At 37.0% G+C, this 19,303-nt stretch overlaps 1 protein-coding gene across 2 annotated transcripts; it reads right to left on the reverse strand.

Annotated features, from left to right (window-relative positions):
* Positions 1 to 229: 229 nt before the first annotated feature.
* On the reverse strand, positions 230 to 13,794 carry brd7 (bromodomain containing 7). Of its 2 annotated transcripts, none has more exons than XM_079467433.1 (17): positions 13,659 to 13,794; positions 13,023 to 13,225; positions 12,812 to 12,935; positions 12,645 to 12,702; positions 11,044 to 11,188; positions 10,765 to 10,875; positions 10,324 to 10,505; positions 7,771 to 7,891; positions 7,595 to 7,673; positions 7,412 to 7,519; positions 5,991 to 6,126; positions 2,569 to 2,680; positions 2,404 to 2,457; positions 1,672 to 1,768; positions 1,164 to 1,307; positions 504 to 647; positions 230 to 387 (listed from the first exon to the last, which is right to left on the reverse strand). In XM_079467433.1, the coding sequence occupies exons 1-17, from the start codon at positions 13,705 to 13,707 to the stop codon at positions 350 to 352; spliced, it is 1,905 nt and encodes a 634-aa protein (XP_079323559.1). In that variant the 5' UTR covers positions 13,708 to 13,794; the 3' UTR covers positions 230 to 349. The 2 variants fall into 2 exon arrangements, with proteins under 2 accessions (XP_079323559.1, XP_079323560.1); XM_079467434.1 differs by having other exon boundaries at positions 7,595 to 7,670; positions 13,659 to 13,791.
* Between the last annotated feature and the right edge of the window lie 5,509 nt (positions 13,795 to 19,303).

Consider the following 19,303-nt stretch of genomic DNA (forward strand, 5'->3'; position numbering starts at 1 on the left):
AACCCGACAACCAAAAGGACATGCTGACCACAGGACTTTTTGGTGGGGAACTAAAAGCTAGTTCTATTCAGGGGCAAGCCTGTTTTTAAAGTCTTGGAACAGTACATTTGAATTTAAAATCTAAGACCGCGTCTATAAAACCGCGTCTAAGCGGTTTTTTCCAAGAGTGTAAGCTGTTGGAGTGAAGAGTGATTCAACCACATTCTTATTTATATTAAGAAATATCATAGTCGATAAAAAAAGATATTTATTGAATAAAATGCAAAACACACATCAAACAGAAAGAGCACCATCCCGGGGAGGATTTAGAATAAGCAGAACAGATTGAAGACTGCCTTTATAAAGGATGTCAACAGACTCCCTCCATGGGTTCAGCTATATCTCCCACTGAAACCAAAAACAACCAGAAAGTCAATTAAAACACATTAAAGCTTAACTTGCCTGGTCAATACACACAAGGTATGGATGAATTATTTCCAGAAGAGTGGGCATGCTTCTATTACCTGTGTTCAGGTTTATAAAGGTGTCCTCTACAGTGCTGTTTGGGAAAGAAATACCCATGGCCTTCCTAATACCGTATACACTGCACACCTCACTAGGGGTCACCTGACTGGTCAATTGGGTCAGATTACCCGTAACTTTCTCAGCTGTAGAAACGGGAAAGGGAGACAAACATTTATTTTATATAAAAGCTGGTTAAAAAGCACAATGTTACACATGAACACATTGTGAACAATGTATATCAGCTTCTAAACTGACTTTCGGATCAACAGGTCTGTTAATGGGCAACACTACTGAACTTTTAAAGCAAATGTAAATTAGGGCCTAATCAAGACATACTATCAAGCGTTCAAATTGGAATGTAATAATCAATATACATTTTCTCAGCTGAAATACCAGTGATACAAGTCACTGTAGGTGTAGCAAATTTAAGTTAGCTACTAATGCGACAAATACGGTTGGTCAGAGAAAGGTCACCAACATTAAAACTAGCCCTGACCAGGATTAAACCCAAAAGGCCAAAAATTCCTGGAATGAAGCTTGTGCCATCCTGAGCCATTGCAGTCATAGGTGCAGCAGTAAAAACCATTTAGCAGATGATGTATAAATGGTGTACGTGTGTGTGTGTGTGTGTGTGTGTGTGTGTGTGTGTGTGTGTATACCAAGCTCTAGTTCTTTAGCAGTAGGAGCCAGCAGGCAGATTATGTTTGGTGGCTGTTTAGCACTTAATCTTTCTTTCTGAGCCTTCTGCAACTCCCTCAGCAACACTGTCGTCTCATCCAGCTTCTGCTGAAAATGATCTGTTTCTAAGAGCGAGATGGAAGAAGAATTAGTCAATTCCTATCATCTGGAATTGAATAGGATGGAAACAGATGAAGCTGTTCATTGAAGAATAATATTTTTTTAAAACAAAAAAGCAAGAGGTCTTAATGAGTTATTATAGATTATATTTCCCCTGTGATGTGCTGGTTGACACTACACTGCTCAGAGAGGAGGATCATTACGATTTTAAAAATAATTAATCGAGATGAAAGAGGTCTCAAAAGAGGCTCAAGAAAATACTTCATATTTAGAAAAAACTTCAGGTCTGGTTATTCTTGGGCTGAAGGCACATGTTACAACTCTGCCATAAAAGTTAGGCTAAATGTTTCAATCATAGGAGATTCTCACCTTCAGAGTCCGAGCTCTCAGGAAGAATGTCGAGATTCGGATCGAGCACAGAACAGAGAGCTGTCACATTTCTACTGTTAGGCTCTGACCCAATGACCTACAGAGTAACACATGACAAAACATACAAAGAGAGTTGAGTTTACAAGAACTTGACATTCAGAAAACAGCAGTCAATTTTCCAAATAATTTACCATCATTTAATTTACCTTTTTCTGAAGAACACACAAGATATTTTGAAGATTGTCAGACCCCATTGACTTCCATTGTATGTGCACAAAATCAATGAGAGATCTCAAAATATATTTTTTGTGTTCCACAGAAACTAATTGTCATACAGGTTAACAACATGAAGAAATTTTGACAGAATATTTATTTTTGGGTGAACTATCCCTTTAAACTCAAGTTTTAAACAAGTAGCACCATCACTCAAATATGCCCCTCTGTACACTGACGATGCTGCAAGTTCACAGACCTTACCCATACTTACCTTTCCCTACAATACTCACTCACACATGTGTGATTTAAGGAGGAAGTCGAAACCGACGTATGTAAATATTTCTTTCATTAGTGTGTTGTTGACACAGCTGCTATAGTTCAGCCTGTGACCCTAACACTGCTTTTAAATACAAGCCTTGTACCTTTACTGCCACTCAGGTTGGCTGTACACTAGTACTGCACTTTTATACTTGTATTTGTCATATGTATACGTGTTCATTTGGTAAGGGTACTTACCTCATCATCTGTTACGTCTGCTTTCTCAGCAGGCTCCTCCCCTTGCAGATTATCCTAAAGTAGACAAATTATGCATCAGTGTTCACAAACATTTCTAGTCCTTCATTACATGTTATATATATTAAATGTGTAGTAAATTTCAACTAATTAAGTGAGATTTCTTACAGATTCTGTCTCCTTCAGTTGTCTGGAGTGTTCTCCCCCGGTTAAAGCATCCAGCATATTATCTGCTAATCTGCTCATGTGCTCCTCGGATTTGACTAGGTAATCTGCAATGCTACACAATAAAAAAACATTTGATATATCTCCCATCACCACAAACTGGCTTACAATTTAAGCAATATCAATCTCTGTCCTACTTTAAACGTAGTTAAATGCTTATACATGTGATATTCCGCACTGACCTAGCCAACTGTGTAAACCAGTAACTAAAAAAGCAAACCAATAGAAAGCGGGAGAGAGACAGGGATAATGCCGTCCGCAGAGTCAGATCGATCATATTGGGCAAATAAACACCAAAGAAAATTAAAATTCAGAAGACCGAACACACAGCCTGTGTCATACTTGCGTGTCTCCGCCCCGAGCAGAACCTTTTCTGGATGAGCACATACAGCCTGTTTTGTAATGCTCGTTTATAATTGAGCCCGGCTCCACACCGCAAGTCTCCACAAGCACATCTGGCAATATGGACAAGGCTTATCGTACGTGCGCACACCTGTGTCAACTCACGCATGGCTCATCGTTTCAAACAATGTAAATTCTACATACAGTTTTGCTCATTTCACTTGTAGAAAATGTTGAAGGTTTTATTTCATCCTTGTCTTTAAAATCTCAAATACTAAAATGAATAAGTCAGCATATATACCTATTTACTATTTAATAACTCACTAACACAACACAAAATTGTATGGATTTAAGCGTTATAATGAGAGTTGTATTTGTTTTAATGGAAACTATAATAGTGTACACTGGTTTTTGGATTCTATTGATGTGACGATATCAGAATTTCTGTAATGGTTTTTATTGTTTTCTTTCAGCAGGGTAACCATACCCATACTGTGCTGCACACTATTGACAATATTGAACTGAAGGCAGTTCAACGGCACAAGTGTAGATAAATCAGAAACAAAATCGGAGTGTCTTTAAAACTCTACGTTTTTTTTAAAAGGAACTAGGGAACTACTTATTTCCGCTACGAATTCCAGCTCAGCATAACAGTCTTTTAAATTTGCGCTGTGCTGGTTCCCCCGGGAGAAAAAAAAAAAGTGTTATTCCAAAATGTACTTACTCTCTTTTCGCACACTAATTTTGTACTTAATAAACTAAAATTAGATTTTTAGTAATAGATAATCTTGGTGTCTCAAAATGGCACATCTAAATACACTATGAAAATTTAATAAAATATGTTTCTGTATTTATTTTTTTGCACTTGAAGTAAACTTGAACACACTATTACATGAAAGATGGGTTCAAGTGTTTTTTTAATACAGGTATATGATGTTAAAAGCATATTTTAGTTCATATTAGTAGTGTCTCAAAATAGCAGAGTTGAGTACACTTGGATTTAAGTACATTTACATGAGGCAGTGAAGTTATTAGTGAGAAATAATGAAACAGGACTCTCACCAAGAATGCATTATTTCCATTGCACTTTCCATTACTTTTTAATGTATACATGCGCTTGTTTAAATTTGCAAGTTCTGCATGTGCTTATATAATCGAAATCGAATCGAGATGAGATGTTGGGATTTGCTAATCGCATGAGGCTGCAATGTGAAAAATATGAAACGCCGCTTGGAGTGGCATGCTTGCTAATGAGCACACCACCCTTATGCCCAAACAGCAATGCCCAAGCCAAATGCGTAAACCCGTCATTAAAGCAAATAAACAAAGCAGGATAATTCGTACATTACATAAAAAAGGACAATGAAAAAGTCTACCACGACCTCTGCAGTTGCCAGTTTTTCGTGTTCTGAACAAAGGCAACGGTTAGTAATGTGACTCTCACTCAGCCATCCATTACATACATTTGTTTTTATTTTGTCTTCCTCAAACTTGCATGGGACAATGTTTAAATAAGACTTCTCCATTTTAGAAGATATGGGGCGGTTCATCTTTAACCAGGACTAGGCCTCAGCTTAATCAGCTAATTTAAGCAGCAAACATTACTTCCTAAAAAAGTACTTGTGTGCTTTGAGACAACGCAAAGGCACTGATGTATTTTAAGATGTCAGTGCAAGTTGTTTTTAGTTTGGACAGCTCTTACATTTATTTTAGTCTTGGACTAGTCTAATCCCTGACTGGGAAACCACCCCTAAATGTGTATTTGTCCTCCATAGTGTACTATTGAACAGTGTTTAAATAAACCTTGTAGGTTGCACCCATTTTGTTTCGGTTTATTTTTGTCTTTATTAAGTAACCCGACATGCATTTTGTTATGCACAAGTCAAATTTAAAAGGTATATTACAATGTTCACTGTATAATAATATTCTTTGCTATAATCTAGTACTCTGTTAAACAATAGTTATATTACATTACATTAATTGTGTAATATATGTTAAAGGCAACATCTATAGTATGAAGTTAACTGAAAAAAGGTTAACTGTGATCGGAGTTTAAATATCAGTTATATAAAAGCATCGGGATCGGCTGCAAAAAATCCTGACCGGAGCATCCCTAGGGAATTGCTCAAAAACTGATACAAACAGTGAAGCGTGCTTGAATAATTTAAATGAGAGTTGATCGCTTGTAATATAGACAAAGTATGGACGCAGTAAGGCCATGTCAACGATTAAAATAGTTATCCAATTTGATTTTAAGCAGTAATTTCATTTAGTCATTATTAAAGATATCAAGGTTATATTTTTACAGAATGTTCTTTACATAAAATGATTTTAAGTAAAACAAGCAAATCACAAAAAAATACTTTAGATGGATTTTCACAGCCTGGGTCACATATGATGGAATAAGCCTTTCAATCATTATACACTTATAATATAATATACTGCATGTCACTCCTGAGGTTTGTTGATGGGTTTAGTGTAATATTCTCCAATAAAAACAAAAATAAATGCCAAATTTATAACATAGGAGATTTTAGGAAACTGTCTAGCAGAAAGTAGAAGAGCATCACAATTTGTGTTAGCTAGCCCCATTAATTGTCAATGAAATTGTGTTAGCTTACATTTAACATATCTGATTTACTGGCTGGCTAGATACTGAATAAACACATTTTGGTATTTGCTAGTTAAACTTTTATACGATAGATAAAACATATTTAACAAAGTAATATCAAAACTTATTTGAACGGATGTAATATTCAAACTCAAATGTAGAACTGTGGCTTCATATTCCTGTGTCAGTCTGAAAGATGGGGATTTCAGACCCTGGTAGAAATACAACTGAAATTGCATTGAATCTGCTTGTTTTCACAAAGGTTCATCTGCGAGATTTGTAATCAACTACATTTAAGTTCCCTGTTATAAAATAACCTGCAATTTTGTCAATTTCCTATTTCCCAAAATTCCCATGGAAAGTTTCCAGCCTTAAATTCCCGAAATTTTGCAACCCTAACTCTGACACATACCTTTCAAAGCCGGGCTCACTACTGTCCTCTCCATAGAAATAGTAAATAAGGTCCGAGTCCTCTTTGCTGATATTGGCAAAACTGGAGTCATATGTAGGTGCATAGGAGCTAAATGGCCCATAATTCATATATGTAACTGCAAAAAGAGAAAGGAAAATGTGAGGCGTTTATAAAATGAAACACCATTTATAGAATTGTATACACATTAGAAAACTTATAATAATGTTTTAATGTTAAACATTAAACCATGTTAGACTGCAAGTAAGACTAAACACAGAGGAATGTAACAGACACAGAGATCTATAAGAGAGCATAGACTGAAGGAGGTCACATTAATCTGCTAATGCTCGTCTCCCTCCAAAACAGTTACTTGCCACATTAACCCTCAAACTCAACTGCCACAAAATTCTGATACACCTAAATGAACACACATCTAGGTAATCTGTATTTTTTTAAAGAACAAATTTGAGTAATGCTTGTCAGTGCAAACCTGGGTGGTTACAAGAGAACTGCTATATGCAAGTTATCGGAGACAAAGGAGACCATCACAAATCTCATATTATCTTTCAATAAACAACAACAGTAAATCCAATCGCTTAGAAAAGTAACAGTACACCTCACCATAATAACATTCAAGACATCATTCAGGTGCGTAGCACAGACGGTACAGGGTGGTTTCAGGCAGAAGTTTAGTATGCGGAATTTAGGGATTTGAACAAGTATAAATAAGAATGGTGTAGACATTACAATTCACATATGAAATCGATTCAATCAGCTAGCGATTCCAATCAATTCACACATTTCCAACAATATAACAATTACATTTATTGTGGATGTGACAACAGCGCATTTACAGCACGGATGAACCAGGGATTTTATACTGCCCATGTTCATTGTTTTAACTGTAATGCACCACAAATACCAAGGGACTTGCGTGACCCACCTTCTCCTGTTACCCACTTGAAGGGTACAATCCACAGTTTGGGAACCCAAAAAGGTCCATGCATCGCACATCATGGCCACTCTGCAGAGGTAAGGAGTGTTTTTACACTTATCCTTACAGAAAACCCCAGGTGGAGTCTTCTTTTTACATTCTCTATATTAAGTATTGCAATATATCGCAAATACTCATCATGATAGATGGGTCATAATACAATATATTGCTGTGTATTTCTATGCAATATGTATTGTATCGGGGGGCACTTGCCAATAGAGAGCCCTAATGATGATTTTGTCATACGATGTGGCAATGCATGGAATTGACTGTGGTTTTACATACAGCACTAATAAGTGGTAATACAGCCTTCCCATGATCCTCTCCACATGACTATAGTAAAGTTCGCTGAGTGAATCTCATCCCTTTAGACTAAACATGACTTTCCTCAAATCTGAAATTGTACTTAAGTGACCTGGAGCATTACCTGCAGTGACCATGTTCCGCTTGTCCTCTTTAAAGCCCTGAAGAGTGTTGATACCAGTTTGAAGTCTTCCTCCCATCATGCCAAGTTTGACGGGGCAGTAACCTGGATCTGCATTGTACATACAGTGAACACGTTATTGCTATAAAACTAAATGTAACACTACTTTGACTCATTTTCACATACCTCCTGCGCTCAGATCAGCAGGGTTCAGGATGCCCAACGTGGTTGAACCATCAGATTTCCTTCTCTCAAAATCCAGCTGCTTAAAAAAAGAGCAAACAATGGAGACCATATACCAAGAGTTTCTTCAGTGAATGATCTCTAATGCACAATATAAAATAACGCTGATCTGCTCTTACCTCACACTGCAGGCTTCTGTTAGACAGTTTTCCCCCAGACCCCTCCATGAGCTTCTTGATCTCCTCCATGTCTTTCTCTGCTTGGCCAGAATTCTTCTGAGCTTCATCCTTACTGTCCCTGCTACACATTAAACAAAGGATTCTTGTCATTATCGTCAATCCGTTAAATTGGCCAAAGGGTTATGGGTATTTGTTTGAAGATTTCTGGCATAACCGTCAACACACAGTGGCTAATACAAGAATTGAAAAGTCACCATTTCTCTCAGTAAATATATTTCTCAAGGTGCTGTTGAAATGAAATTTTCTTCAGATGTCGGTCACAATCCATATAATCAATACATACAAAGAAAACAAAACAAATAAGTTATGTATAATAAAATGGAATGAGACAGGGAAAAAGTATTGAACACATGAAGAACGGGAGGTGCAAAAAGGCATGGAAAGCCAAGACACCAGCTGAAATCTATCAGTAATTAGAAAGCAATCCTGCCCCTTATCAATGGAAATTAACATCAGCTGGTTCAGCCCCAATTGATGGCATATAAAAAGGTGTCTCATTAACAAGGTGTAATTTCATAATGGGTAAAAGCAAAAAGCTCTTTCAAGACTTTCGCAACCTTATTGTTGCAAATATACTGATGGTATTGGTAATAGAAAGATTTCTTAACATCTGAATGTTCCATTGAGCACTGTTGGGGCCATAATCCAGTAGTAGAAACAACATAATTTAACCATAAACCAACCACGACCATGTGCTCCTCACAAGATTTCTGACAGAGGAGTAAAAAGAATAATCAGAAGAGAGGTCCAAGAGCCAAGGACCACTTGTGGAGAACTTCAGAAAGACCTGGAATTAACAGGTACAATTGTTTCACAGAAAACCATAAATAACGCACTCAACCGCAGTGGCCTGTGCGCAGGCTCACCACGCAAGTCTCCATTAAACAAGTTAAAGCTCGTTTAATGTTTGCTGCGCAACATTTAGACAAGTCTGTGAAATACTGGGAGGATAAAGTCTGGTCAGATGAGACAAAAATTGAACTCTTTGGATGTCATAATACACACCATGTTTGGAGGTCAAATGGCACTGCACATCACCCCAAAAAAACCAAACCATAAGTTTGAAGGTGGGAACATCATGGTGTAGGGCTTATTTTCAGCATACGGCACTGGCAAACTTTAGATAATTGAAGGAAGGATGAATGAACAAATGTACAGAGACATTCTTGATAATCTGCTGCCATCTACCAGAATGACAATGACACACAACCAAGAACTCTCAATTGGCTTCAGAGAAAGAGAATAAAGCTGCTAGAATGGCCCAGCCAATCACCTGACTTGAATCCAATAGAACATCTGTGGAAAGAACTAAAGATCAGAGTTCATAGAAGAGGCCCACGGAATCTTCAAGATTTTAGGACTGTTTGTGTGGAAGAATGGGCCAAAATCACACCTGAGCAATGCATGCAACTAATTTTTCCATACAGGAGGCGTCTTGAAGCTGTCATTACCAATAAAGGCTTTTGTACAATGTAGTAAATAAATTTCAGTGAGCGTGTTCAATACTTTTCCCCTGTGTCATTCTATTGTATTACATAAAACGTAATTTGTCAATTTATTTGTTTTGTTTTCTTTGTATGTAGAGATTATTTGGGATGTCAACGACATCTGATGAGAAATTCATGTCAACAGCACCTTGAGAAATATATTTACTGAGAAAAATGGTGACGTGTTCAATATTACCTGCTGTAAGTCATGACTGCATCTCTGCAATTACAGAGAAAAAACAGATGCATGTGAAAAGAAGTCCCTCCCATTTCTGTTCTTTGTCATCCTCAGTGTGAATTAAAAGATTTTATGATTTCAATAGATTGTATATATATGTAAGAAACGGCAAGAGCAAGGGCCCAACTGAGGACAAAGCAGCACCTGGAGAAATACCTATGAATGGATGTTGTAATAAACCGAAATGTTAGCTGGAAATATACCCAACCCTTTGCCTGACTCAGCTGATCAGCGTACAAGAAGATTCAAATTCACTGAAAAGCTGTGTAATGTTTTTGAGGAACGTGTAGCTCGTGCGCTACAGATGGACTACAAGACACAACATGCTATAGACATTCCTTAAAACTGCAGCCACTAAACGGATTTACGTAAGCAAGAAACAAAAAAATGAATAAAACGGAGAGAGACAGTGAACACTCCAGCAACATCCTGGAATGTGTCACAGGTTCTGGCACAAAAGCAGAATGCCTCTCACTTTAAAGCAGTTATAAAACCGATATGGACTGCTGCACAACCATGACTTCACTAGTGCTTAACATCATACTCTCAGTCAGAAAACAAAAAAGATTCATTTTTTTCTTTTTAAAGTTATTTTAGAGATTAACCCATCACATACCATGTCAATAGAACCACATTTTGATATATAGATATGACAAATTAAAATAAACTCTTGCTGAGGGTTTAAAATGAACTTTCTCCACCAGTTTCAAATACTTGCCAAAACCTTTCGAATTGTGATATTACATGTGACGAATGTATTGCTCATACCTCGGAGTGTTTTTGTTGGCTACACGGGGTGACTGCGAGTTATCGCTTGTGTCCATGACAGACGAGTTCTTATTGGCAGGGTCAGAAGCTCCGCCCTCGTTCTCTCCATCCTCTGTAGACTGACTGGATGTCTGCAGGTCAGCCATGAACTCTATGCTTTGCTTTAAACTGTCGAGTCTCTCCTACAATGTACACACATACGCTTAACCATTTCCCCTGTACTATTGTTCTGAATAAGCTTACATTATTACTGCTTTAAACCATTACAATAACAGCAGCAGAGGAACAACACTGTCCGTAGCAAAACATAGCAGTGCCATCTGGTGGTGCATATTGACATTCATAAAGATATTTGGCTTACAAACAAACTTAGTGATGCCATTTAAAAACAAATTAAGTCAACTGCACCACATAAACACACTCTAAATCCAGTACACTCACTGTGCTCAGGATCTTCATGCCAGAGTGAAGGAGTTTCTTGCTTGCTTTGTAGTAAATGGTCTCTGGTTTGTTATAGATCATAGCATTCTCACACATTGTTTTGAAATCCAGCTGTTATAAAAAAGAAAAAACACTTCCAGTTAACATTCTAAAGTCAGCATTATAAAAAAGAAAATACAAGTCCAGTTAACTTCCTAAAGTCTATAAATGATGTTAATTTTTAAGTCAGTGATGACATGTAAGGTATTAAAATTAAATATGGTTTGGATAACACATAACCTTAAGCTCTTCAAGTGACTCGTATAGCTCTTTCTTCACTTTCTCCTTCATAGTGCTAAAGTCCATGGGTCTCTTTATGATGAGGGAGTATCCCGGGGCGATCAGGTCAGTCACAGGAAAGGAAAAAAATGCACTGGGGTCCTTCCTGTAAAAACAGCCGGCCACTTTCAACCTCTAATTCAAATTCATTGATACAGACAAGTAATACAGACATCACTATGAACCCAGACCACACTAAAATATGGAAATATTGGAAACACTAGGGCTGCCTTCGACTAGAGATTTCTTTAGTCGAGAAGTAGTTCTTCATTTAGGCCATTATTCGACTATTTGCACGTTTATGATATTAATTTGAATATGTCAATACACATGGGTAACGGGGACATCAGATGACTGTTTAAGCTGCATGTATGAACATTTTATTTTAAGTTACATTGCTAACATTGTTCTAAATTATAGAGCTATAAAAAAAACATTATAATGAACCTTTAAAATATTAATTAAGTGCTCAAATGCATGCATAATGAAATCCCCTGTGACACCACCACAAGTTATGATTATACGTGTCAATATAATATTTCTCTTGGGAACTAGTGAAAATTGAAAAAAAGTATATCAATTTAAGGAAAAAACTAAGCAAAACAGCAAACTATAAAAAATAAAAAGGCCTAGAGACACATAACAAAGATTTTTTATCTGGACATCAAAATTAGCCTATAATGTGTGTATTTTCTTCAAAAACTAAATTCAATTGTAGCAATATTTTAAACGTAGTATATAAAATAAATTGTAAATAAACAAAAATACAGCAAATTGCAGCACTTAAAAGAAAGCATATCAGTGGAAATAATCAGACGTCGTTAAAACCTTAAAAAACAGCCTGTCCACCTTATTTTTGAACACGGAAGTAAATGATGTGACGTACTTCCTCTTTGCCTTGAGACTTCTGTTTTATTTGCTGGCCGGTAGAAGACAATGGGGTGTTGAGGGAGTACACTCAAAACACCATTTAAACAGCTCTGGTTAATATTTTTCACACCCACGATGTATTACACAGTGGGAGGATGAAGTGGCCTGATATATCTTATGAAGATATATTCAATTATTTTGTATTTTCTCTCGGAGTTGACAGGTCTTGGATGCGCAACTATAAAAGCACAGAGATGTAACGTTAAGTTACCAGTAACTTGCACAGTGGGAAAGTTGGTCGAAATTTGTCCATTGTAGTCAAGAAGGTAAATTTTCCAGGAGAAAGGGTATTACTATTCAGTAGGCTAAAATAATGAATAATGGATGCAGATCATGGGATGCTCGCCATCTAGATTCAACTCTGGCGTGTGTACTAAGGTAAAAACAAATGTTTTGTAGATATGTTTTACATTTGTACCGATAATTAGGGCAAACTCTAACAGCACACATTAAGCTTGTACATTTGGGTTCCATAATAAATATTAACTAGCCAGTCAAAACAGCACACTTGTCCAACTCGCAATACTACTGCCATAAGTTACAGTGGCTCACCGGAAGTCTAAACACAAACTGCTCAAAGATGGTAATTTTACGCCAAAAATAATATGGATAGGGAAACAACGTGGCCATACCTCTGGAGCTGTCGAATGAGCTGACTCAAAGCCTCCTGTAGAGGACTCTGCTCTTTTTCTGAAGAATTACAAATCAGTCATAATTAATAGATTATCAGCACAAAATAAACAATCTCACTACGCATCAGCAAATTCTTGACTAACTCCGTAAAGGTGCAGAGCGTTACCTTCCATTTTGGCAAGTGAAGGGGTGAGGGGCTTGTCCTGGTAAACATCAGAGCGGGCAGGAGTTCTGCTTTGCTCATCACAGTCTGGATCCACAGAGTCTGCCCCCTTCCTTTTTTTGACCATCTTTTAAACAAACATTCTATTGTTTAGGATCTAGCAAACATGTCAACATCCACATCAATAAAGCAATCGCTTCACTTGCAAGCTCACCTTTTTCTTTTTCTTCTCGTCAACTGGTGAGACTGGAGGACTATTTCTAGCTTTATCTTCCTTCTTTTTTTTCTTCTTTTTCTTGTCTTTGTGTTTATCGTAATCTATCGGGTCGTCGTACGTGCTCTCGAGGTTAGGGCTGCCTGTGGTGACCTCATTTCCAGCCACTTTTAACACCAGCTTCAGAGGCCGCTCAGTGAACTCTGCAGGGCAGTAAAGTTCATACACAACACATCACAACACTCGACGTTTTATGCAGAAAAGCTGTTTGGTTACTGTTTATTTATTACATGCCTGACTAATACTAACAACTCCGCATTCCTCCAAGGAGCAGCCTAACCAAAAATAAAACGCGATTGAGAATAAAGCGATCTGCTAACCAGCCGGCTAACGTTAGCCTTAAAATTAACAGAACGATAAAACGCACAATTCTGCATAAACAGACGTAAATTCGACAACCGTTGTATTAACATTGTGTTTAGGACAGGGATGGAGAAGATACGAGACCGCCGCTCATCTGACAGCGTCAGCCTATTGCCTCTTCGCGAGTTTATATTCTAATTTCAATTACGTTCAGCCTTTTTCAGTATATTTAATACAGTTTCTAACCTTTTGAATAAACAATAAAATACCTACCGTCGTGTGTGTGCTTCTCTGATTTGTGCTTCTTGTGCTTTTTGCCCATAGTTTATATTAAAGCTACTGTTTTGTAAGGTCAGTACTTGACCAGTCTGCTCTTTGTTTTGTGTCAGTAAAGAGTAAAGACTACAGTGCGCCTCTTCGCTGCGCTTCAGAATTTCAACAGCGACACCAGGTGTTCGGTGGTGTATACTGCACTTAACCAATGATAACCTATCCGTGGGTCCAATAACCATAATTTTAACATAATGGCCATTCCGTGAAAATGTCAACCTTACCATGAAAGAAAAAAGTTTTTACCAAAGGTTTTTACTATGGTAACAGCACAGATATTAACATTTGGTGGTTCAAATACTCATGTGAGATCTCTCTTCAAATTTATAAAGCTTTTGTTTTATTTTTAGTGCATGATTTTTCAGGTCAGGTAAGTGCCATTTTCAGGATTGTCAAATCCATAACGCTACATATTCTTCATAAATGGGCACATGAAAATGTAATAAATACATTTATGTTCATTTTTATTTTATGTCCTATAAAGAGTCATCCCTTCTCCATTGATTGTATCGCTTCCGGATTGTGCATTTTATTTCACAGAAATAATACAAAGTTTTTCGTCTCACAAAAAACGTGTCCTTTTTTGTCACATCCATAACGCATGTTTATTTATCTTTTTTTTAAATAGAAAATGTGTTCATAGTCTGACATTTATTTATGTTTAGACTCTATCAGAAATGGTTTAGTAAAATATAAACAGATGGTTCAACATATCTCTAACAAATTCATTCTCTGAGCATTTTTATGTCACGTACATAACACAAAATTGTCACATCCATACCGTTGGAATTGCCCATAATATGTAGGGTGGTTGATTGTGGATTTATGTAAATAAATGTGTTTTGTTTAACTGTTCGTTTTATACTTGTATCACTATGAACCGAGAAAATGAAGTTTACAAATATACAGCTAAGGGGCGCCATTGCTATGTTTAGAACGGATATGTATTGTTACTTTGGGCTTTCAAAATTGTTAAACAGTCTATTCATGTGATATGGAAGCCAAATTCCTTTATGAGAAACCTTCTCATAATAATGATTTATTTAGTTACTAATTAAAAAAGTGAAACACCAAAACATTATCTTGTAATAATGACTTAACATGTGCAAGGTGGACAGGACACTGCACGCTGTCAACATCCTCATCAGGAGGTGTTTCGCCCCTGCTACGATGGACACATGAAGCAACAACAGGCAACATATACAAAAGCGAACACACTGTTATGTTGTGGTCATTTGGTTTGAGTCCAGTCTAACCGATTTCCCCCCTCTTATTGAAAATAGGGTTAAACCAAGTCTGAGAGTAACTTTCCTGACCACCAAAAAAACTTACTTAACGTACTCAACGGGGCTAAATGGGTACGTACGTGAAGTATGAATTCCCTGAGCCGTTGCCCGCCATATTAATGATCTTCTTTTCCTTTTTAAGGGCGGGGAGCAATTGCAACATGTTTGTTATGCCTTCACGAGAGCACTGCTGATTTTATTGTCAAGGAATATAAGTATTATTGCTTATAAATGAATCGTATCCTAGAATAAAAAGCTAGCCCACATATACACTTGTGCACAATATTATTGATAAGTAGGCCTACTGACCAATACAAATTCATTTTAGGCTACACAAATGTGAATGCATACGTTTTCAGTTAAGCAATGACATAGAAGTGCATAGTTCTATTATAGGCCTATAGTTTTTTTACAGAAAACTATATAATAAACATACAAAAAAATATGTTAATTGGATGACATAAATCAAAGCGTTATTTCAATTGATTGTTGTAATTGTTGTAAAACTCCTGAATTTTCCTGAATACATCAACAGTACTAATGGACAAATAAAATATATACATTATGTTTAGTTACTTAAGTAAATATTATTAATGTAATAATAACACAGCTACATTACTGTGATGTGTATAATGTGTATCATTTGCAATACTCATCGAGAAAATGACAGGTTACATGTTACAAACATTAAAAAGCATCTTTAACTTGTGTATGGGTTTAATATGTGTGTGCGTGGAACGTCCTTTTAAGGTAGACATATTAAAACACTGCATTTTCACAGCAAAGTCAGAGTGCAATGCAGGCTATGGAGGATGTATTTCCAAGAAAGAAGCGGTGAAAGTGCAAAGTGTGAGCGTTTCAGAAGGTTTGTCTTATGCTGAAGCTCTTTAAAAGGTTCAGAAGTTTGAAAATAAGAGTTTCAACAGAAATATCATGAATCCTCCAGATAGTAATATTGAACCCAGCAGGATTAATATGAATGATAAGATCATGGTTGTTGACAAGATTGCATTTGTTGCCTTTTTGGCGAAGGTTGTTAACTGTTCAGACTGTTCAACTGTAGAACTGAAAGGATTAGAATTATAATCAGAGCAGCAGGAAAATAACTGGATGTTGAGGGGGTAGCAATCGAACAGAAAAATGAATGATGCAAATGGTTCACTCTCAAGCATAATTTTGTGGTTCCTAATGGTATTATTAGTTTTCCAGTGGAATGCAAGGGTTTGCAAACGGGCAAACATTTTAGAAATGTATATCAGAACAGAATGAGCTACCACATGTGATATGTATTCAGGAAACTTGGCTTAAGACTCTATGGGGAAGTGAAAATATTATAGAAGACATCATAGACAGATATAATCTAGTCTACGTGAATGATGGAAGGGCAACAAGAATTGATTTGGCATCAGGAAAGAAGTCTTGCCTTGATTTTACTTTTGTTTCTGGCGACAGCAGGTAAGTGTTTATGGGATGTTATGGAACAAAATTATAGTTTTAGTCAAAGGTTTTGTGAAAGTTCACAGTAGTGATAATATTCCAGTGTATATGCAAAGGTCTAGAGAGAGATATCTGAGGGACAATCCAGACCTGTTATCCCATAGGGAGATTTCAGGAAATTCCTTAGATAATGATTTTACATTGTATGAACAAAAAAGAGCAGTTAGTGGTTGTAGACCAACTTCTCCGGGGAAGGATGAAGTATGCTATGATATGATTAGACATCTTTCGGGTGCATCTCTATTCATTCTGTTACGACTTTTTAATACAATTTGGGATAAAGGAATCCTACCGACTGCTTGGAAACATAGGATAATTATACCAATTCCTTAAGGGAAGGATCAGTCATTAGCTTCAATTATAGGCCTATAGCTTTAACATCTAATATGTGTAAAATTATGGAGAGAATGGTCACTTTTAGATTGAATCATGTGATGGAATGCAGAGACTATCTTTTGTGGTTTTCGGAAGGAAAGGAATACCATGGATGCAGTCTTTTGCTTAGAGTCTGACATCAGGAAGGCTGAAGTTAATAAGGAATTAGTTGTAGGTGTGTTTATGATGTGAATAAAGTCTACGACATGTTATGGAAAGAGGGACTCTTAATCAAGCTGGACAAGATGTGAATTGAAGGAAGAATGTTTAATTGGCTTCATAGCTTCCTTCTTGAAAGATCCATTCAAGTTAGGGTTCATGACCTCACAAAATACGTACTTATGTTGAAAAGGTACTTACCCTGTGTCTTAAAAAAATGTAAAGAGCGCTTCACTACATTCCCATATTTCGCTAGCACAACTAACGAGCACAAGACAATAGACACGAGGGCCTTAAATAGGGAGACTAACAAAGGCGATAACAATGGGCAGGTGTGGGAGACACAGGTGGAAAGTTAAACTAGGGATGAGAGGGGCGGGGCCAATGATGAGACTGGAGAGAACGCATATTATGTCCTGATATATTCAACTATTAAAGCATATTAAAGGCCTGCTCTGAATTTCAAATGCAAAATTTATATCTGTATACGAAAATTAAGAACCCTGTTTTTTGGTGTATTGATTACTTATGGCAAAACCGTGGTTTTACTAACAATCGTTTATTATGGTTCGTAAAAACACATGTTTTTTGTAACCACTGTTATATTTTTGTAACCACGGTTGTACTACAGCAACCATGTTTTTTTTTTCTTTTGAACTGTAGTAAAACCATGGTTAATTTTTGTAAGGGATTGGCCTTACTAATAGGGATGTGGGAGTACTGTATGTCGGGGAATCCCACAGAACTGTCTAACTGGTTAAACTGCTTTTATATGGCTTTTATAAAATTTCCACAGTATATGATAGAGCTCTATCTGATCCGAACAGGGTCTACTGACATACATGATAAAACCACTTCATTTCACTTTTTAAAATTCTAACTTCAAAATCACATTTTATGAGTATGATCTTATGACCCTCAATCTATCCTTCTCTGGTCCGGCGTAGGCTTTCCAAAGCTGCCATTTTCTTTAAACTGGAGCTCCCTCAGGCTGTTCTCCTGGCATTCTATGATCTGATTTACCTCATCTCACCTCGTGTTAGATAGTCTTTGGTCTTATCTCACACATAATGCACCAGCCCCCCCGCGCACAAAAACACACACTGGAGATATGCTTTATCTATTTTCAATAGTTCTCATATTGGAGAAAGCTATTCATGTTTATTCTGCTGTTACTCACACGTACTGTCATGCCATAATCTGTTCTAAGCTTGCTTTGAATGTGATTAATATTACAGTAATAGCTGGTTGAGAAACTGTACCATTGTGATCAATAAATTCATGTCCTTTATAAGTATGGGATGTCTGTTACTCATCAAATTATGATGCTATCTACTCATGTTTTGGTGAGACAAACCGCATCCTGCAAAGTGTCTATACTGTATAGTGTGATGCAATCCCACAACATTGATGCCAACACCATGTACTTATATACTAATCTCACCCTCCACATGCAGTTCTATAAAAGCAGGATAAATAATCTTCGTTCTTTGAAACACATTCCAGGAATTGAAATCAATGGAAGCGGTCCAGCATACCAGCCATACTTTTGGCTTTGTTGAAGAGATTCCAGTTCCAGGAGCACACGAGTGAGGTAGGTCAGTTTCATCTACTCCAGTCAGCCTGTGTGTGTGTGTGATTCAACTGGCAGGTCTTTACCTTCTTTTCAATGCTGTCATTTGGATGGATTTCTCATCAAAGCATCCACAAACCAATGAAGACAATCATCACATTTGTTCTGGTGATTCTTAAATCTATAACACAGGACTGGTTTTGATTTTCACTCCTACTTTCACTTCATCTCTGGATATGAAAGGGACTAAGAATTATAACACTACACAGTTACTAATGTATCAGTTACACTGAAGCACCAAACGTACACCGTAATCTGTCAAACTCGTGTTTACTCAGCTGGTTTCTTCTATAGTTCTATAACTTTTTTGACTTGAATTAATTTGAACCAGCATTTGTTTTCCATGTGCCTTGTATATCTGTAAACACTACTAATAGGCTGTCTGTCACTGGGAATTACATTGGCCTTTGTTTTGTACGCTGGACAAGTTCTGTAAACCGACAGAATAGGAATTTGTTGAATTGTCAGCCTGGTATTCTTTGAAGATTTGAAGTCCAGCCTGAGGTTTGCTCAGCCTGGCTTTAGATATAAAACGATTTGTTTTAGCATGGCAGGTTAAAGCTAGGGCCCTGCTTCTGCTCAGGACGGTAACTGTCTGTGTCTGGTACTCTTAAGCCTGCACGGAGACAGACTCCTCC

The sequence above is a fragment of the Barbatula barbatula genome, assembly GCF_947034865.1.
Source record: "Barbatula barbatula genome assembly, chromosome: 1".
Taxonomy (NCBI): Eukaryota; Metazoa; Chordata; class Actinopteri; order Cypriniformes; family Nemacheilidae; genus Barbatula; species Barbatula barbatula.